The sequence below is a fragment of the Lactuca virosa genome, chromosome 4, assembly GCF_052849685.1.
Source record: "Lactuca virosa cultivar CGN04683 chromosome 4, Lactuca_virosa_CGN04683_v6, whole genome shotgun sequence".
NCBI classification, from domain to species: domain Eukaryota; kingdom Viridiplantae; phylum Streptophyta; class Magnoliopsida; order Asterales; family Asteraceae; genus Lactuca; species Lactuca virosa.
Window position 1 is genome coordinate 177,121,672 of NC_136429.1, and position 21,545 is coordinate 177,143,216.

The 21,545-nt window shown below is 38.8% G+C and overlaps 1 protein-coding gene across 1 annotated transcript; it reads left to right on the top strand.

The window, feature by feature from the left end:
• The first annotated feature begins 18,884 nt into the window (after positions 1–18,884).
• Positions 18,885–21,163, top strand: LOC145107747 (putative protein S-acyltransferase 7). The gene is made up of 5 exons (XM_079044698.1): positions 18,885–19,183; positions 19,565–19,747; positions 19,830–20,126; positions 20,197–20,430; positions 20,523–21,163. The coding sequence occupies exons 1-5, from the start codon at positions 19,088–19,090 to the stop codon at positions 20,910–20,912; spliced, it is 1,200 nt and encodes a 399-aa protein (XP_078900824.1). The 5' UTR covers positions 18,885–19,087; the 3' UTR covers positions 20,913–21,163.
• The last annotated feature ends 382 nt before the right edge of the window (positions 21,164–21,545 follow it).

Here is a 21,545-nt window from a genome sequence, read left to right on the forward strand (position 1 = left end):
CAACCCGAAATTTCAATCTTGTACAAACCATTCAATCCAATCAAAGCTAGACTTGTTCCTGCTAACTTTTAGCACTATTTAGAGTCTATTTGAGCATTTTGAGTTTAGTTCATCAAAAAAATAAGTGAATGGAAGTGCCAAATTGAGGTTGTAACCCATCAAACATGCCTTAAACCCTCAAAAGAGGAGTTTACGGCCAAGGGTCATGGGTTTACGGTCGTAAACACATGGTGGCCGTAAACTCCATGATATATATGTGGCCCTTAGTCATTTTTCAGCCACTTTTCACTTTTCCAAGCCTAGAACTCGAATTCTCTCCCAAGGATCTTGAGACTTTTGCTCCCAATCTTCAAAAATGTAAGTAAATCCTTCCATATATGAGTTAATACATCTCTTCTCCTTGATTCACTCTTGATTTCATCCATGAAATCTCTTCTTTTGGGTAGATCTTCAAGTGTTCTTCATTTCACCAAGAACAACAAGAACACACACTAGTGTTTTTGGACTCTAATCACCCTTTCAAGCTTCCACTACGTAAGTACACTATCTTTGGCTTGTTGTATACTAGAATCACTTGTTAAACTTCTAGAAACCTTCAAGAAATCGTGACCAGGAGGGTGTTTACGGCCAAGGCAATCTCCCTTGGCCGTAAACCCTAATTATAGGTGCATATGGACCATAACTTCTTCCTAAGGCTTGGTCTTTGGTCTAGAACACTTCCTGGTAGCTTGTAAGACCTTAACACACACTTTGGTACAAAACACCATGAGTTTACGGCCGTAAACTCATTGGGCCGTAAACCCATGGGCCGTAAACTCATGGGGCTTTACCATTTGGGCCGTAAACTCCAATGTAAGGCCCTACCACCCTTAGATGCAACCCTTTGTACTTCTAGCACTTGCATCAAAGCGTTTTCCATGTCCTAGGGTGTCTTTACTTACTTAATTAGTAGTGTAATCACTAATTAGATACATAAATGTGTCATTATATGTTAAATAGGATCCGTGTGTGCTCAACTCCTCACTTGACACTTAGCATCCTATCCGGCACTTCCATCCAAACCACTCACTACAGGTGAGTTCATACCCCTTAATCAACCTTTGAAATGATTCTAAATGCTTTTATGGGGGGGGGGAAATACAATTTGAAACTTTCTAGTTATTATATTAATCACATGTGATTAATAACTAGAATAAACAGAAAGATTTTCTATTACTTTCAAATTGTTATCAAACTTATGGATTTCAAACACTTCAAAACATTTTATTAAACTCTTTTAAATGCTAAATCCATTATCAAACTCTTTTAAACTTACATTATTGTCAAACTCATATCTATACAGATATATTTATATAAGTAAGTTTTGAAGGACTTAGGACTGATAGCTCACCTTATTTCATGTTCCTTGTTTGGTTGTGGACTTAGGGTATCATGTTATTTGTCCGAATGTCGTTGAAACCTTAGTTATATATCGTATATATGTGTTTGGATATAAAAGCTTTCACTTCAGTTCAGTACCTTTGGGTAGCAAAGGCATACAAACAACATTACTAGTTAACTATAATAGGTATAGTTAAGAGATTACTACCCACTATTACTATTACCACGACACATACAAGAGGCAGTACATTTATGAGTCATTACAAACGTACTATAATGAGAAACAATACATACTATACACTATACAAGAGAACATATTATTCACTATACAAGAGGATATACTATACACTAGTGCAGAGAAAACATTACTATACTATGACTTACTATACAAACGTTTGAATACGATAACTAGAATGTGACATACTACTTATCGATATGACACTACATCGTTGTATCACTTTGTAACCAGAGTCTCCTGGAGGGAGAGCGGGCATTGTGTGTATAGATCTATACGGGACAGACACTCCCACACCCCGACTGCTAGCTACAGTCCCAGCCGATAAGGCCAAGGGGTAACAAAATGTCACCTCACTACATATGACACCGAAGGGTCATCATTTATTCAGTCGTCGATCAGCATGGTTACATACGAGTTCACATTTAAACATTTAATTAAACAACTAAGAATTAAAGGCAAAAAGACTCCCCGAGGTGTATTGTACATTTAATACTACCTGGAGTTTGTATTTTATCACTTTATAGCCAGCAGTGTCACTGCTGAGGTAAAACATTATTTTCCCCTATTACATTTATTTTGTAATCACCTCACATAAACGATGTCTTAAACTATATTTTTTATAATGATAGTTTCACTGGGGAAAACTCTTACATTTACAAACAACAAAGAACATTTACACTACGTTGTTACAAACATTTTTATACAAGCAATGACACTAAATACTTATGAACTCACCAGCGTTAATGCTGATAAACTCTTTCAAAATAACTTGTATTCTCAGGTCATCAGTAGACAGGTACCGATGAAGCTTTTTGAGAAGATGGAGCTCATTCAAGACTCATCTTTTATTCTGATTATTCATTTTTGGTGTCTTATCAACTACAGAACACGCTTGTATTAAAATTATTCTATTAATGCAATGGATGTTGTTGCTTGTTTACTACTAAGCTTTGGTGTGATATTGTACATGAAGTCCTCCACCCCAGAACGTTTCCGCCGTTCCGGTTTTGGGGTGTGACAGATTGGTATCAGAGCCAGGTTTATAGTGAATCAAGTATATCAACCCATAAAGGATATACGAACTATAAACGCATCGGGATTAAAATACTCTGACCAAGAGTTTATACTGTTAAATAATAAAATATTTAACCAAAGTATACCTACCTGCATTCATACTAAAATCAGTGTCACTAGGACAGAACAAAAGTATTATGATTGTTGAACAACACAATTAGGCTTAGAGACATATAGTCAAATCTAGGGGGATATAGCCTGATCAACTATATTTTCCGAGGAGTGACTAGCATGTGCCTAAGAATGGTTGTGGTGTTGCAACAAGTCTAAAAACTTACCAATACCACTACAACAAGAGCATTAGAACAGAACATAGACTTAAAATACTATAGGAGTATTTTGTGTTACTATGATTACTTATGTGCAAACTAAAAAGGTCTTTATTAGTATGTCAATAGTTGCGGAGTGGATACGCTAAGGTTACATGTAACTAGGGTGTTATAGACTTAGAATTTGTGATCTTTGCTTTACCTCCTGTTCCTTGTTTGGTTGTGGACTTAGATTTAGGGTCACTTATTCGAAGGTCTATCCTGCCTTGGTTACATATAACTGGTATGCACTACGTAAATGTTGGAATAACTAGTAAGGGCCATCTTATAAATTATCATAATTAGTACGTCTATTAAACTATTCTTTTTCCCCTATTCTCGCGTATATAACATGGTTGGCTTCCATCTCCCCGGCGATTCGTATTTTCCCAACCAAGACAATGGTGGGTGGCTCAATGATGAGCCAGAAGAGGATCATCCCATCCCTTTGGATTATCACCTCGCAGAAGGCTTTTCGGATGGTTCTGACTCCGAACCAGAAGTCAACAACCTACCCCCAGTGGCTCAAATCCCAAATCCTAACCCCCGTCCAGCATTTCAAGGTCTCACACCTATGTGGGCAGTGAGCTTGAACAGATGGAGCCACGAACAGGGTCAGCCTTTACCCTTCAATGGGGACCGAAGCTTTTACAATATAAGCGAGGGAGGCTCAGCCGACCGAGTCCTACCCATTATGGTCCTTAGGATTGCTCGGAATGTCGAGCAAGGTCGTGCAGCCATCGACCGAGTGATGGAAGTTGACGCCAACTCTGGCATTAACACGGCCCGCATTCGCCAACTCGAAGAGGCTATGGAAAGGACTAGGAGAACCAATGAGGCTCTGCAGCAACAACTAACTGCATCCCGAGCCGAAGTCATGGAACTCCGAGTGCGTCAAAGGGCGCATGAGCGACATCTTCAAGAAGTTGTACGTCAACTGGCAGATCTGAGGGTTCGCCCGAGGGATACCCGTCGCCGGAAGAAGATGTCGACCCATCTCTTCTTTTGGGTTAAGGAATAGTCTTTCTTTTCTATGTCTATGTGGCACTTGTCTGTAAAATATTCCTATCTTTCAAGTACCTTAACTAGATTTCTAAGCTGTCAGCATTTTCCCTTATGGTTTGATGTAAGACCTACTGTTAGGTCATTTTTCCCGAACTCATTTACATCATTAATACCAGTAATATTGACAGTTATCTAATCTATTGGAAAGTCTTTACTCTTGTGCTTCCCTACTCTATTGTTATGTCTCTATCTGATGGTTGGGCTATGGCGATTTAGTCCATAAATCACTCTCATTATACTTACAATTGATTCTTACTACTATCATCATCCCTATCAACTTTCAGTAAAAGATGCCACCTCGCAAGCGACCGACCAGAGGCAGGCCTGTAAATCAAACTCCACCACCACCACCCCCTCCACAGTTTGATGCGGTGATGTTTCAGGCAGCTGTGACCGCAGCCATGGCTCAAGTAAATTCTGGTGGTGCTAGTGGAGCTGGAACGGGCACCAACTCTAGCCATGGCGAAATCCAACCACGTACACGGGAGTGTAGCTATAAAGACTTCATCAGCTGCAAACGAACGTACTTCAACGGAACCGGAGGGATCATTGCGCTGTCCCAATGTATCGAGAGAACGGAAGCAATCTTTGAGATGTGCTCTTGCCCTGAAGGAAGCAAGATAAAATTCATTGCTTGCACCTTCACCGAAAGGGCCCTGACATGGTGGAATGGCCATGTCAAATCACTCTCACTAGTAGCAGCTAACGTCATGGGCTGGGAGACATTGAAGGACCTAATGGCGAAGGAGTACTGCCCGAGGGGCGAAGTTCAAAAACTTGAAGAGGAACTATGGAACCTTAAGATGAAGGGTTCCGACATAGTGGCTTATACGGCCAGATTCAGCGACCTGGTGACTCTATGTCCCAACATGGTCCCCACTGAAAGCACGAAGATCGAGAGATACATCTGGGGTTTGGTGCCCCCGTATCGAGGGAACGTTCTACCATCGAACCCTGCGACCTTGCATAGTGCCAAGGAATTGGCCCAAAGGCTTATCGATCACGAGCTTCCTTCTCCTCCAACAACAACTATAACGGCTGCCTCCGTACCAACCAAAGCGGCCGACAACAAGAGAAAGCGTTGGGACTGAAAGAAGGGCAAATCAGCTCAACCCTCTTCCAAGAACCAACAGACTGTGGATGTCCATGCTGCCACAACTCCTGTTGCCCCTGTACCAGCAAAACCATATACAGGGAGCCTACCCAAGTGCACTAAGTGCAATTTCCATCACAACGGCCCCTGCCGGGAAATGCACTGCACCAACTGTGACCGAAAGGGCCATACCATCCGGTTTTTTCGAGCACCACCCAAACCCATCACCCAGGTCCCTGGTGCAGGAGTAAGCCAGGCCTGCTACGGGTGTGGCGAGACAGGGCACTTCAAAAGGAACTGTCCTAAAGCTGGGAATGCGGGAGGAGCAGGGAGACTACTTGCTATTGGCCACAATGAAGCCGTGGCAGACCCTACAGTAGTCACGGGTACGTTCCTCCTCAATAACTCATATGCATGTGTCTTATTTGATTGTGGGACAGAGAGGAGCTTCGTGAACCAAAAATTTAAACACTTACTTAATCAAGCACCGCAAGCACTAAAAGAAACCTTCGTCGTACAAATGGCCAAAGGAAAGACAGAGAGTTCTAACGATATTTACATAGGTTGTACCCTCACGCTAGATAATCATTCATTTCCAATCAACCTCATACCAGTAGCAATCAAGAGTTTCGATGTCATTGTGGGCATGGACTGGTTGAGTCTCCATCGTACCGATATTCTGTGTTTCGAGAAGGCAGTCCGCCTAAACCTACCGAATAACGAGACCTTGTTGGTCTACGGAGACAAACCCAATACGAGCCTTCGTATCATCTCAAGTATTCAAGCCCAGAAGTGCTTGCGTAAGGAATATCATGCATTCCTTGCACACGTTGTCGACACGAGCTGAGAAACAAAAGACCTAAAAGACCTCCCCGTTGTACGCGATTTTCCTGACATCTTTCCGGAAGAACTCCAAAGGATTACCCCTGCAACGTCAAGTCGAGTTCAGAATCGACTTAGTGCCAGGGGCTACCCCCGTAGCCAAGTCGCCCTATCGTCTAACACCAGCTGAGATGCAGGAGCTATCCGGTCAACTTAACGAATTGCCAGCAAGGGCTTTATTAGACCAAGTTTCTCACCATGGGGAGCACCGGTCTTATTCGTGAAGAAGAAAGACGGATCGTTCCGTATGTGCATCGACTATAGAGAACTCAACAAGCTTACGGTCAATAATCGTTACCCTCTACCTCGCATAGACGATTTATTCGATCAACTACAAGGGGCAAGCTACTTTTCAAAGATTGATCTGAGATCCGGATATCACCAGTTACGAGTATTGGAGGAGGATGTCCCGAAGACAGCCTTCCGAACTCGTTACGGACACTACGAGTTCGTAGTGATGCCATTCGGATTTACCAACGCCCCCGCAGTGTTCATGGACTTAATGAATAGGGTGTGACGTCCTTACTTGGATCAGTTCGTCATCGTTTTCATCGATGACATACTTATCTACTCTCGAAGTAAGGAGGAACATAGTGATCATCTACGACAAGTCCTAGGAACCTTGCGATCGGAGAAGCTCTATGCGAAGTTCTCTAAATGCGAATTTTGGATCCGCAGAGTCGAATTCTTAGGTCACGTGGTTAGTGAAGAAGGGATCCACGTTGACCCTTCCAAAATTAAAGCCATCGAGAACTGGTCAGCACCAAAGACGCCTACAGAAATTCGTCAATTTCTAGGCCTCGCCGGCTACTACCGCAGGTTCATACAGAACTTCTCTCGAATTGCGAAACCTCTTACGACATTGACCTAGAAAGGTATGGCCTTTGACTGGGAAGAGAAACAAGAGAAGGCGTTTCAAACGCTGAAGCGAGCCTTATGCACCGCACCGATACTATCTCTCCCCGAAGGGATAGAAGATTTCGTAGTATACTGCGATGCATCAAACCAGGGGCTCGGATGTGTTCTGATGCAACGAGGTAAGGTAATCGCCTATGCCTCAAGGCAGCTGAAGACACACGAGGTCAACTACACCACACACGATCTCGAATTAGGATCAGTTGTGTTTACCCTGAAGATCTGGAGACACTACATGTATGGTACGAAAAGCACTATCTTTACAGACCACAAAAGCCTACAACACATATTCAACCAGAAGGAGCTCAATATGAGACAACGACGGTGGGTCGAACTACTCAATGACTACGAATGCGAAATTCGTTATCATTCGGGTAAAGCCAACGTAGTAGCAGAGCTTTATATCTCATGGACCGGATCTGGACACCGATACACGGCGACTTTAGAGACTTGGTCATGACCGAAGCGCACAACACTCGTTATTTCGTCCACCCAGGTTCAGATAAGATGTATCTGGATCTTAAAAAGTTATACTGGTGGCCTAACATGAAAGCGGAGATTGCTACCTTCGTAAGTAAATGCCTTACTTGCGCCAAGGACAAGGTCGAATACCAGAAACCATCAGGTCTACTTCAGCAACCGGAGATAACTGAATGGAAGTGGGAGCGGATCACTATGGACTTCATAACCAAGTTGCCCAAGACAACGGGTGGACTTGATACCATTTGGGTCATCGTCGACAGATTGACCAAGTCCGCACACTTCCTGCCCATCAAGGAAACTGAAAAGATGGAGAAGCTCACAAGAACATACATACGGGAGATAGTACGACTGCATGGTGTTCCTCTATCCATTATCTCTGATAGAGATAGTAGATTCACTTCGAGATTCTGGCAGTCGCTACAAAACTCCTTAGGAACGAGGCTGGACATGAGTACAGCCTACCATCCACAGACCGAAGGACAAAGTGAGAGAACTATCCAAACCTTGGAAGATATGTTGCGAGCCTGTGTGATCGACTTTGGAAAGGCATGGGATACTCATTTACCCCTTGTTGAATTTTCCTACAACAACAGTTATCACACGAGCATAAAGGCTGCTCCATTTGAAGCCCTCTATGGCCGAAAGTGCAGATCCCCTATGTGCTGGGCTGAGGTGGGTGACACACAGTTAGCTAAAGGACGAGTTCCTGACAGCACTCTCACAGGCCCGGAGATCATTCGGGAAATGACAGAGAAGATCGTTCAGATTCGTGAACGATTGAAAGCCTCTAGAGACCGACAGAAAAGCTACGCAGACAAACGAACGAAACCTTTGGAATTCCAGGTGGGAGACCGAGTCCTTTTGAAAGTCTCACCCTGGAAGGGCTTGATACGCTTCGGAAAGCGTGGAAAGCTAAATCTGAGATACATAGGGCCTTTCGAGATTCTCGCTAGAATCGGCCCTGTAGCTTACAAACTCAACCTACCCCAGGAGCTTAGTAATGTACATCCTACTTTCCACGTCTCAAACTTGAAAAAGTGCCTATCCGACGAGACTCTTATAATCCCACTCGACGAGATCGAGATCAACGAGAGCCTCAACTTCGTGGAAGAACCGGTAGAGATCATGGACCGAGAGGTCAAACGAACCAAGCAAAGTCGTATCCCAATAGTGAAGGTTCGCTGGAACACCAAGCGGGGACCGGAATTCACGTGGGAGCGCGAGGATCAAATGAAACTTAAATATCCTCATCTTTTTACTTAGTTATTTGTAATAACTTAGTTGCTTAAACTCTAATTTCGGGACGAAATTCCCTCTAACGGGGGGATGATGTGACAACCCAAAATTTCAATCTGGTACAAACCATTCAATCCAATCAAATCTAGACTTGTTCCTGCTAACTTTTAGCACTATTTAGAATCTATTTGAGCATTCTGAGTTTAGTTCATCAAAGGAATAAGTGAATGGAAGTGCCAAATTGAGGTTGTAACCCATCAAACATGCCTTAAACCCTCAAAAGAGGAGTTTACGGCCAAGGGTCATGGGTTTACGGCCGTAAACACATGGTGGCCGTAAACTCCATGATATATATATGGCCCTTAGTCATTTTTCAGTCACTTTTCACTTTTCCAAGCCTAGAACTTGAATTCTCTCCCAAGGATCTTGAGACTTTTGCTCCTAATCTTCAAAAATGTAAGTAAATCCTTCCATATATGAGTTAATACATCTCTTCTCCTTCATTTCACCAAGAACACACACTAGTGTTTTTGGAATCTAATCACCCTTTCAAGCTTCCACTACGTAAGTACACTATCCTTGGCTTGTTGTATACTAGAATCACTTGTTAAACTTCTAGAAACCTTCAAGAAATCGTGGCCAGGAGGGTGTTTACGGCCAAGGCAATCTCCCTTGGCCGTAAACCCTAATTATGGGTGCATATGGACCATAACTTCTTCCTAAGGCTTGGTCTTTGGTCTAGAACACTTCCTGGTAGCTTGTAAGACCTTAACACACACTTTGGTACAAAACACCATGAGTTTACGGCCGTAAACTCATTGGGCCGTAAACCCATGGGCCGTGAACTCATGGGGCTTTCCCATTTGGGCCGTAAACTCCAATGTGAGGCCCTACCACCCTTAGATGCAACCCTTTGTACTTCTAGCACTTGAATCAAAGCGTTTTCCATGTCCTAGGGTGTCTTTACTTACTTAATTAGTAGTGTAATCACTAATTAGATACATAAATGTGTCATTATATGTTAAATAGGATCCGTGTGTGCTCAAGTCCTCACTTGACACTTAGCATCCTATCCGGCACTTCCATCCAAACCACTCACTACAGGTGAGTTTATACCCCTTAATCAACCTTTGAAATGATTCTAAATGCTTTTATGGGGGGAATACAAGTTGAAACTTTCTAGTTATTATATTAATCACACGTGATTAATAACTAGAAGAAACAGAAAGATTTTCTATTACTTTCAAATTGTTATCTAACTTATGGATTTCAAACACTTCAAAACATTTTATTAAACTCTTTTAAATGCTAAATCCATTATCAAACTCTTTTAAACTTACATTATTGTCAAACTCATATCTATACAGATATATTTATATAAGTAAGATTTGAAGGACTTAGGACTGATAGCTCACTTTATTTCATGTTCCTTGTTTAGTTGTGGACTTAGGGTATCCTGTTATTTGTTCGAATGTCGTTGAAACCTTAGTTATATATCGTATATATGTGTTTGGATATAAAAGCTTTCACTTCAGTTCAGTACCTTTGGGTAGCAAATGCATACAAACAACATTACTAGTTAACTATAATAGGTATAATTAAGAGATTACTACCCACTATTACTATTACCACAACACATACAAGAGGCAGTACATTTATGAGTCATTACAAACGTACTATAATGAGAAACAATACATACTATACACTATACAAGAGAACATACTATTCACTATACAAGAGGATATACTATACACTAGTGCAGAGAAAACATTACTATACAATGACTTACTATACAAACGTTTGAATACGATAACTAGAATGTGACATACCACTTATCGATATGACACTACATCGTTGTATCACTTTGTAACCAGAGTCTCCTGGAGGGAGAGCGGGCATTGTGTGTATAGATCTATACGGGACAGACACTCCCACACCCCGACTGCTAGCTACAGTCCCAGCCGATAAGGCCAAGGGGTGACAAAATGTCACCTCACTACATATGACACCGGAGGGTCATCATTTATTCAGTTGTCGATCAGCATGGTTACATACGAGTTCACATTTAAACCTTTAATTAACCAACTAAGAATTAAAGGCAAAAAGACTCCCCGAGGTGTATTGTACATTTAATACTACCTGGAGTCTGTATTTTATCACTTTATAGCCAGCAGTGTCACTGCTGAGGTAAAACATTGTTTTCCCCTATTATATTTATTTTGTAATCACCTCACATAAACGATGTCTTAAACTATATTTTTTATAATGATAGTTTCACCAGGGAAAACTCTTACATTTACAAACAACTACGAACATTTACACTATGTTGTTACAAACATTTTTATACAAGCAATGACACTAAATACTTATGAACTCACCAACGTTAATGCTGATAAACTCTTTCAAAATAACTTGTATTCTCAGGTCATCAGTAGACAGGTACCGATGAAGCTTTTTGAGAAGATGGAGCTCATTCAAGACTCATCTTTTATTCTGATTATTCATTTTTGGTGTCTTATCAACTACAGAACACGCTTGTATTAAAATTATTCTATTAATGCAATGGATGTTGTTGCTTGTTTACTATTATGCTTTGTTGTGATACTGTACATGAAGTCCTCCACCCGAGAACGTTTCCGCCGTTCCGGTTTTGGGGTGTGACAATATTGGATTCGATTATTCTTGTGTTTCACTTTGCATGTTTTGACTTCCAGAATAACTAGGTCATTCTTCCTGAATGACTAATTTATTCAAACCATCGACAGTCGATAATACGTTGGAAGTAGGTATTAAGGCAAGACTGTCATGAAGTTGGTTTGTAGATGTCTAAGGTACTGTACATAGCAAGAGTTGCTAAAACATTCATGAGTGCTCATAAGTTCTGAGTATTGGATTAAACCCACGCTCATTTGACTCACTTCATGGATTTTATCATGAGTGATCATGAGACGATAATATCTTATATTCTTCAAACCTAGAGATATGAGTTGTTGCCTATGAGTTGGTTATACATTGATTCTACGAAAACGCATTGGTAACTCGATGTTATAAAACATGCCTTTGTGTGTGATTCAACAAGTAGTAGAACAAGCATATGAGTCGAAGTTTATCCATTCCTTTTACCCTTAAAGAGATAAAAGCGATATTTTTGGGCCCCTCGATGATTTAGTGATGACACCCCGAAGTGCTTGGCCTGGACTGGTTTGATTTGTTCAATTAGTCGGTCGTCATAAATCAGAAATCGGGAAACAACAAATGGACAGAGAGAATGATTTTAATCCATGTCTCAGTCCATATGATATCTAGAATGGAGGAATATATGATCCCTTATCTAATGGACGCGTCATTGATTTGTTCAGAGTTCGACAGTGGCTTTTAAGAGTTACGATTGCTAGTCAGGTTGGAGTCATACTTGCAATAATAGTTATTGTGACATCCCCTAATTTCTCAGCCAGAAAAGACCGATTTAATTTATGCTTTTTAAAATAAAAATCAGAGAAATCTTTTCAAAAGATGTTGCGGAATAGGTCCCCAAAATAAAACATGATAAAAGTTTATCAAAACCCTTCTTTAAGAAGGTATATATTTTCCATATATATATATCAAAACCTCGGGATGTCATGTTCCGATACAGATCAAAAGCATAAACAAGACATTATAAGCCTTACTACGGTTATTTACAACTACTGGCTTATAATCAAAAATCTCTCATCGTCCTCCGACTATGCTCGGGGTCCACTACCTGTAATCATAAAAAGCTGAGTGGGTCGGGCTTGGGAGCCTGGTGAGCATATAGGGTTTTCAACCCACAATAATAATAACATATTAAGTTCACCAATCAACAATAACCCTGATTACCCATTCCTGTTGTCCTCACTTTACGTCCCTAAACACCTAACACAAGGGACTTAACCTAAGGAATATCATCTGGTTGGACACTACTGCTAAGGGGACTCCTCAGCCATACATATCCTAAAGGCAACCATGAGGGGGATTGGAGTACACCAATGAACATTTAGTTCATCAACACCTACAAGTTGCGAACTTGCTAGTGTACCACTGGACTGTCTAGAAAGGTCCGTGATCGTCATCTATACTCCGCTAGACGACTACAACAACACCAACAACAACACCGACTCCGAGGCCTCTCATCATTTTAACACATACTGACTATTTTGTCTACCCATGTTCTACCCAACATATTTGTAGATAAAATACATATACAGTTTAAAACATGTATAAAACATCAATTCAACAGTCACCTCAAATAAACAATTAACATATTTACACATAACACGTATTTTAAGGTAAATACTTCATATCTATGTGTAAATTGAAAGTAACTACACACTCACTTGTTTTGATGAAAATCGGGCAGCAATTCGTTTCCTAAAACGACCGCTTCGGATAAGGCCAGGTGCTCGGATGACTCAGCAGTTCGGACACGTGGCTCGCCTGACTCACCAATCTCGGACACGTGGCACGTTCTAAGCGAGGGTGACGTGGCAAATCGTGACTATGCGAATTTTCTCGGTTTTTGTGCAAAAACTTCTAAAATCCATAACTTTCGCATACGAGCTCCGTTTTTTACGTTCTTTATATGCACGCGTAGGTAAAATTACGCTCTACAACTTCCGTTTAGACTTCATCGGCTAACTTTGACTTTAATTTTTATATTATTATTTTTAACAGACCGGGACAGGAAATCCGTTAAAAATTCATAACTTCTTCATCCGACGTCCGTTTTCGTCAGACTTTTTACCGTTGTGCTACTATTTACGAGACCTTCGATTCTCGTTTAGGTCGTGTCGACTAAAAATCACTCGATCTAAAATTCGAGTTTTTAGCTGTCTACTGCTAAGCTGAAACTTCGAAAAATCATAACTTCCTCATACGAAGTCAGATTTGGGCGTTCTTTTTATCGAACTTCTCGGTTTAACGAACACTACGAGTTTCGTTTAGATCACTAAGGCTAAAAAGTAGTTTATCGAAAACTCACTTTTTACGACATTCAGCACCGAGCCGGTTTTGTCGTGAAACTTCGACAGGTCATAACTTCTTCGTTATAACTCGGATTTCGGCATTCTTTATATATCCGTAATCCTTGTCACGACCACTACAACTTTCTTAATAGATATTGGATTTATCAAAAATTTAATTTTGACGCTCATTTTTATTCTTAATTAATTAACTCCTAGTAATTAAGCATAAAACACATAAAACACATAGAATTCACATAATTCCTTTTTCATTTCTTCAAAATGAGTTACAAAGGTTAACCTAGACTATCACATTAATATTAATGCATAGGCTAGAAACACGAGTGTTACAATTCTCTCCCCCTTAGGATGATTCCGTCCCCGGAATCACATATCACCAAACAACTACGGGTAGCGACTCATCATGTCACTCTCCGTTTCCCAGGTGAGATTTGGTCCATTCGTATGTTTCCAGCGCACAAGCACTAAATCAACCATCTTGCGTCGCAACTTCATAGTCTTACGGTCAACTATTGCCTCAGGTTCTTCAATCAACCTTTTGTTTTCATCCACCTTTAACTCAGAAATCGGAATTATGTCGGGCACATCTCGAGAAATCCTTGTCGCAACATCTGACTTCGTAGACAGAAAAAAGAAAGAAGGTTTGGCTGTTGAGTGGTACTGGTTGTTTTTAAAGAGATATAGAGCGAGGAAAACATAAATACAGTGGTGTGGTGGTTGTTGTAGATCGATGGTTGTTTGGGTATTTCGAGAAATCCTTTTGGATGTAGGATTTTCAACATCGTTTTGGCGAGTGGTTGAGGTGGTTGAAAACGGAAGGACGGCATACGAAGACGGAGATGAACACAATGGCAATGTGCTGGAGGCGAAACCTGTGAGTAATGCGGCTAGTTAAGGGTATCGTTGAGAGAGATGGAGAGCAAAGGTGAAGGTGGGTGGGTGGGTGGGTGGGTGGGGGAAGGAAGAGAGATTGTATCGTTGATGTCTTGGAGGAGGTGATGGAAAATATTTGAGTTTGTCAAAATAAAGGTGTTAATAATGACCCTTTGTAATGTGTTCTTAGTAGTGCCATGTTGGCAATCCAAAAGTGAAAACACTATGGCAATCCCGTATGTTTGAGGTTTCATTCAATGGTTCAGATCTTTTAAAAGAATATCAAAGGTCAATATCTTGTTTCCTTAAGTTTTAAGACAATAGTCTTAAAAATACCATGGCCCACAATTATAAACTCTATATATATATATATATATATATATATATTCAATTCATTTAATGGAATTAGGCTTTGCAATTTTCGACACGACACGAAATAAACAGATTTTGGTTGAATTTTTCAACCCGTCAACCCGTTTATTAAACAAGTCATATATGAGTTTTTCAAAAAAATATGTGCGCTCGCCGGCCAACCCGTTTAGAATTTTAATAAAAAAAATATTTTTTTTTAAATGTATTAAGTATTATACACTATATTGTTTATACTTTATACTAGGATAGGATACCCGATACCATTGACCATTTGACATTTGGCGTTTCCCCTAAATAATCTCAGTATCTCACAAACAAAATTGAGTAAGCCCTCTCTCGCCTTTGATGAACGACAGAACGAACTCACGAAGAACGGTGACATGAATGATTGAATCATTATCGAACAACGTCAACGCCTGAACGTGAACGATAAACACACACCGCAGTAGGCAAACGATTTGTTGCGATCCAACCCATGGACACCCGAACCCAAATCTGACCCACGAAGCCGCCAATCTGTGAACCCGTATAAATAAGTGGGTTGATGGGTCATATATGAGTTTATTTTTCAAACTCGCCAACTCGTGATCAGTATAGTTAAATGGGTCGTGTTCGGGTTGGTATATTTTGACCCGTCAACCCGAACACGACACGATTGTCAGACCTAAAAAGAATACTATTCCAATTCCTACGAATTCAACCAAACGTAACCGCGAAGTGCTTTGTTTTAGTAATTTATATCGTATATTAATTTGTTTAACTTGTATGGTACAAATATTGGCCAATGGGCATTATAAAAAAAGAAAAAAATCACCCCAGGCATAAAAAACCTTTGGCCTGCCTCTGTAAATAGTCATTTGGGAAAGTGTGACAATGTTGGAATATTACATTAATATGTGGGCTTAGAACCATTTTGTGATAATCGTTTTGTGTTTTTATATCTACATGTAATGATAGTAACTTTGCCAACATGACATAATTGGTATCCCCTATTTCCTAAATGTTACTTGGAAGTAGGGGAAATTGATTTCTCTTTAGATATTTTGTACGATACATGGAAGAATGGGGAATCGTCTTTCAGTTTCTCCATAATTGAATTCCACACAGAGCACCACTTAAATTCTCAATGTAATCATTCATAAGTTGGAACATCATAACAATAACCATGAAGTCATCTTCTACACTAAGCATCCCTTTGAAAATTGTCAATCTTTCAAATATGTTTCTCTAACTTTTACTAACTTGTAACCGATACGTGTTTAAATTTATTAGAAAAATGAATGGCACAAAAGCATACACATGTTTTATGATGCAACCAAGAGTGATACAACACCAAGTATTTTACTTTCACACCAACACTCACTCAAAAGATAATCATCTAGTGTGACCCACCCATATTTACATGTAGAAGGCTGAGAAGGGAGAATCACACTAGAGAGACCAATCGAGATATGGTCTTTTCGCAATGTGTTTGACGCATACCAAGGTATTTGCTCTTACCTCATCAAAACATTTTGCAACTAAGATTGGACGTTTAATGAAGATACATCTTGTCGTGTTCCTAGATTTCCAAATAAACCACAATGTAGCAAAGGTGATTTAGTCCATTAATTTACAACCGATTAGACCTTTGCTTTTGTGTGCACCATGAATTTCATCAAAGAATGGAAGAAAACGGAAGTGGAGGTTGTAGGAAAGATTTTACACGAGTGCAAGAAGGCCAAATTCAAAGATTTTAAGCTCCCTAACACTAAGACTATTCTTTTGGACCTATTACTTTACCCCAAAGAAACTTTCTTCTAAATGTGTCAATTGTAGCATATATTAATTAAAATATAAATATATAAACTATAAAAAAAATAACGTATATATTAAACAGCTCAAGGGTATATAGCATTAAAAACCAGGCCTGCGGAGACTAGGTGTATCCATCTCGATCCAACCCCATTTGGCCAATTTTATGTTGAGGAGGAGGCAACTGGCAAGCATGTGGATATGCCATAACTATGACCACAAATGTTTACCAAAATTCCTTAAATAATCCAACATTTATTCTTCCATGTGGTTTCCACCCACTTTGAATTATTATCTCAATAAAAAAGAGAAGAGTTATTTTCTGCAAAAACCGTCTCATTACTATTTAAAAATATTGGTTAATTAATAAATAAAATGGATTGTGTTTACATAGATATCACAAAGAGAAAATATGAATTTACTTTACAAGTGACTGCTTTCAACCACAAAATTTCTAAAAAATTATGAAATTATGTTTCTTTTTTCTAAGAATCAATTAAAAAAATTTATAAAACAATGTTGCTAGTAACTTGTTTTGTAAAATTTAGGGCAATGCTAAAAAAATCAATTTATTATCCATTACACAAAACCATTATGTTATTTTTGTATCTATTAAAGATTATATTTTCTTAGTTTGGTTATATTAATATTTCGTAACCTGATAATCCAAAAGAAAATTGCATAGCCTATGTAGATTTAAAAAGATTATATGTCACTATTAAAGCTTATGTTGAATAACAATTATAATTTCTAGAAACTAAACTACAACATTTTTTCTGCAATATAAGTTATAGTTTCTTGAAATTAATAATTTCAAATTAACCTTTTAATTTCAGTTAAACTTTACAAACAGTTTTCTACGATTATCTAGTTGTAAAACTTTAATTTAACCAAAATTAAAAATACATGATAAGTTTAATACATACAAAAGATAACATGATAATTTCTAAAAATAAAAAATGATACACTGAATTTTCTTGAATATTATCCTAAAATTTATTTTATAATAATCGTTTAAAATATGAGAATGAAACAATCCATTTGGTTAATTTAGTTATTATCACTAAAAATAATATCTTAACTTAACTGTTTTATTAAGGGATAATCACTTGATAGGGTAAGATACTTTTTGAAATGTACACATTTAGTCATTATTTTTTTTTTTTTGTAAAATAAACTCTTATACTTTATTTTTTGTAACAATGTAATCCTTGTGACTGGCTATATCCGGTATAACGGTCATATACGAATTCTCTTTTAGGGAAAATGACTTGATAGGGTAACGTACTTTTTGAATTGTACACATTTAGTCCTTATTCTTTTTTTTTGTAAAATAAACCCTTATATTTTATTAATATGTACACATTAGGTCTTTTTCACCGGATTCTACAGGTTTTGCTGATAAGGAAGCACAAGTGGCACTAAATAGCAATTAATTAGCTTAGTCACCGGAGGTGGGTGATCCTCCAGCAACAAGAAAAGGGCGGCGACCCTTCTCTTTCTCGTCTCTCTTCCTTCCGGTCGAACAGCAACAGCCAAACACCCTTTACCTGTTGTGTTTCTCCGATCTGTCTCTATTTGCCTCCATCTTTGAGATATGTTGCCAGAAAAAGAAGAAATAATCGACGAGGGGGCTACCAGAGCAGCTCCTCGCCGCCAACTACCGTCTCTACTTCCTCCTGCCTCCCCCTTCGACCTTGTTGTTTTTGCCATCATTCCTCCTTGCTACCAGTGATGTGTAGGAACACACAAAGGAGTCACCGGAGATCGGGGTTCTCCCTCTTTTTCATGATGAATAAAAGTTGGAAAAATCTCGTTGTGGATATGTGGATGCCACCTGGGTATATCATTTCAACAAAATAAAAAGAAAGGGAAAATGACTTGATAGGGTAAGATACTTTTTGAAATGTACACATTTAGTCCTTATTCTTTTTTTTTGTAAAATAAACCCTTCCACGTCAGCAAAACCTGTAGAATCCGGTGAAAATGACATAATGTGTACATATTAATAAAGTATAAGGGTTTATTCTACAAAAAAAAAAAAAAAAAACTAAATATGTACATTAAGAAGTAACTTACCCTGTCAAGTCATTATTCCTTTTATTAATATTCAAATAAGAATTGACTGCAACACGTTTACTTTAGCACAAGTTCGGTTGTGTTTGGTGAAGTTTCTGTTTTTCAATTTGCGTGCGCTGGTTTCTTCTGACGCTTTCCCTCTACCCTTCAATGGAAACTCACCAAAACAAATAGTCAAACCCCTCTCTCTCTCTCTACATCCACCCTTTGACATCTTCCAATTCTCTCTACAAGCTTTATTATTTTTAGAGAGAGAAAACTGACAGCCAAACAGAGAGAGAAAGAGGGAGAGATCATGTATGGAGTACATCCGCCAAAGAAATCCGATGAGGTCGTCGCCGGTGGAAAGACGGAGGTTATCCGAACGTACCAGACTTGGAAAGGCAGCAACGTAAGTTCACTGATTTTGCTTTGTAACTTAGGGTTTGTTTTTTAGGATATGATTCTAATTCTGATTCTGATTAGGATTCAATCTGTTTCAGATCGTTAATTTCGAGTAGAGTAATTATTATTTAACGCGATCCGATTGGCTGCTTTCGTTTTCATGATTCTATGAAATCATCGGCTTCTGACTCTGTTTAGTGGATTAGGTTCTAGCTTATTTCAAAACAGAGGTCAATTGGATACATGAATTTGAACACTCTGAACTAATTGATGAACACCGAATTTTGATTTAGGCCTGAATTATAAGAAATATGTATATATCGAAATCGAGATCGTTATTCATTAGCAGTTTCATGATTTTGTGCATTTTTTATCTCAAATTTTCTAGATATTTTTCCTTGGAGGAAGATTCATATTCGGACCAGATTTCAAATCAGTGTTTCTATCAATGTTCCTAATCATAGCTCCAGTTGCAGTCTTCTGTGCATTCGTCGGCCGAAAGTTGCTTGATCATTTCCCCCATCACCTCGGAATATTAATCATGGTGATACTAATTGCATTCACAATCTACGTAAGTTCTCTCATCTTCCAATTTCATCATCATCTTTCTACATTCTATCCACACTCAAATGTTCATGAATCTAATTCTACAGTCTGTATCCCTCCTTGTAATAACCTCCGGAAGAGACCCTGGTATAATCCCCCGCAACACACACCCACCAGAACCCGAAACAATGGATCAATCCTTAGAAATCGGATCTAGCCAAACTCCACAGTTACGTTTACCTCGATTCAAAGAAGTAATAGTCAACGGGATGACTGTAAAAGTCAAATACTGCGACACTTGCATGCTTTATCGACCTCCACGCTGTTCTCACTGTTCTATATGTGACAACTGTGTTCAACGATTTGATCATCATTGCCCTTGGGTTGGCCAATGTATTGGATTGGTAAGAATCAAGAAACATTTGTACATCTTCTTTTCATGATTTATAATTAAAGTTGTTGGTGTAATTGCAGAGAAACTACAGATTCTTTTTCATGTTTGTCTCCTCAGCTACTCTTCTTTGTGTTTATGTTTTCTCCTTTTGTTGGGTATATGCAATCAAGATTATGAAGAGTGAAGATGTGTCTATATGGAAGGCATTAATCAAGACTCCTGCTTCCATTGTTCTCATAATCTACACCTTCATATGCGTTTGGTTTGTTGGTGGACTTACTGTCTTCCATCTTTATCTCATCAGCACAAACCAGGTAAACAAACACACAACTAATCTTTTAATTATTATTCACCTTCCATTTCAATTCCTTCTGACATGTGTAATTACGATATTGCCCTTTTGTAGTCTACGTATGAGAACTTCCGTTATAGATACGATCGAACTGAAAACCCGTATAATCGTGGGGTTTTTGAGAATTTTAAGGAGGTGTTTTGGACTAGAATACCCCCGTCCAAGAATGATTTTAGGGCGGTGGTGGAGAGGGAGGCTGAGATGTTGGGTAGGACTCCCAGGGGTAGTTTCGTAAATTCAAATGTAGAGAAGACTCCGAGTGATGTAGAAATGGGGAATAATAGGAAGCCTATGGAGAGATTTGATAGGAGGAGAAGTGGAAGCTGGGATTTAGCGAGTGATGTCGGGTCATTTGGATCGGGTTATGGGGAGTCGAACCGGATAATGGGTGGAAGTAGTGGGAGTTTGGGTGGTGGTGCGTTGACTAGTCAAAATAGGCAATGATATAAGTCGTTGACTTTGACTCCTATGTGCAGTGGTAATGTTTAATAGTTTGATTTTTTGGGGTGGATAGAATGGGGAATATAAGAAAAACCCATTTCTGGCTTATGAATTATAATAGTGTGTACATAGTTTTCTCTTTTGTTTTGTTTTTTTTTTTTTTATATAATTTGTGTTTTATTTATATATTCACTTTGTGTGAGGATTTTAAATGTTACAAAATTAAATGGTAACTTGTACAATTCATGAATTTATTTACGAGGTAAAATGAGATCGAATTAAATCGTACCGCTGTTTGGTTCCCTTATGGAATGACAAGGTTGGGTGGGTACTTGGGTCCATGATATAACAAGCCAACAACTTGTATTAATGACCAGGTAGTGACTAACCCTACCAAACTATGGGGTTGTTTGCTTATTTAAAAAAAGTTTATTTTTTATTTTTTATTTTTTATTTTTGATTTTTGAAAATCTTGTATCAAAATGGAGTTTAACAATATATATATATATATATATATATATATATATATATATATATATATATATATATATATATATGCGCCTAGGTTATTCTATTCAAAGTAATTATTGTGTTATTGTATGCATAAATATGGGCCAATCATTTTACTTATTTTAA

Excerpts from the sequence above, each read along its gene's own strand:
- LOC145107747 (XM_079044698.1), top strand. The coding sequence starts at position 19,088 with ATGTATGGAGTACATCCGCCAAAGAAATCCGATGAGGTCGTCGCCGGT. Across the intron at positions 19,748-19,829 it reads TAATTGCATTCACAATCTAC|TCTGTATCCCTCCTTGTAAT; the intron begins GTAAGTTCTCTC and ends CTAATTCTACAG. Across the intron at positions 20,127-20,196 it reads TTGGCCAATGTATTGGATTG|AGAAACTACAGATTCTTTTT; the intron begins GTAAGAATCAAG and ends GTGTAATTGCAG.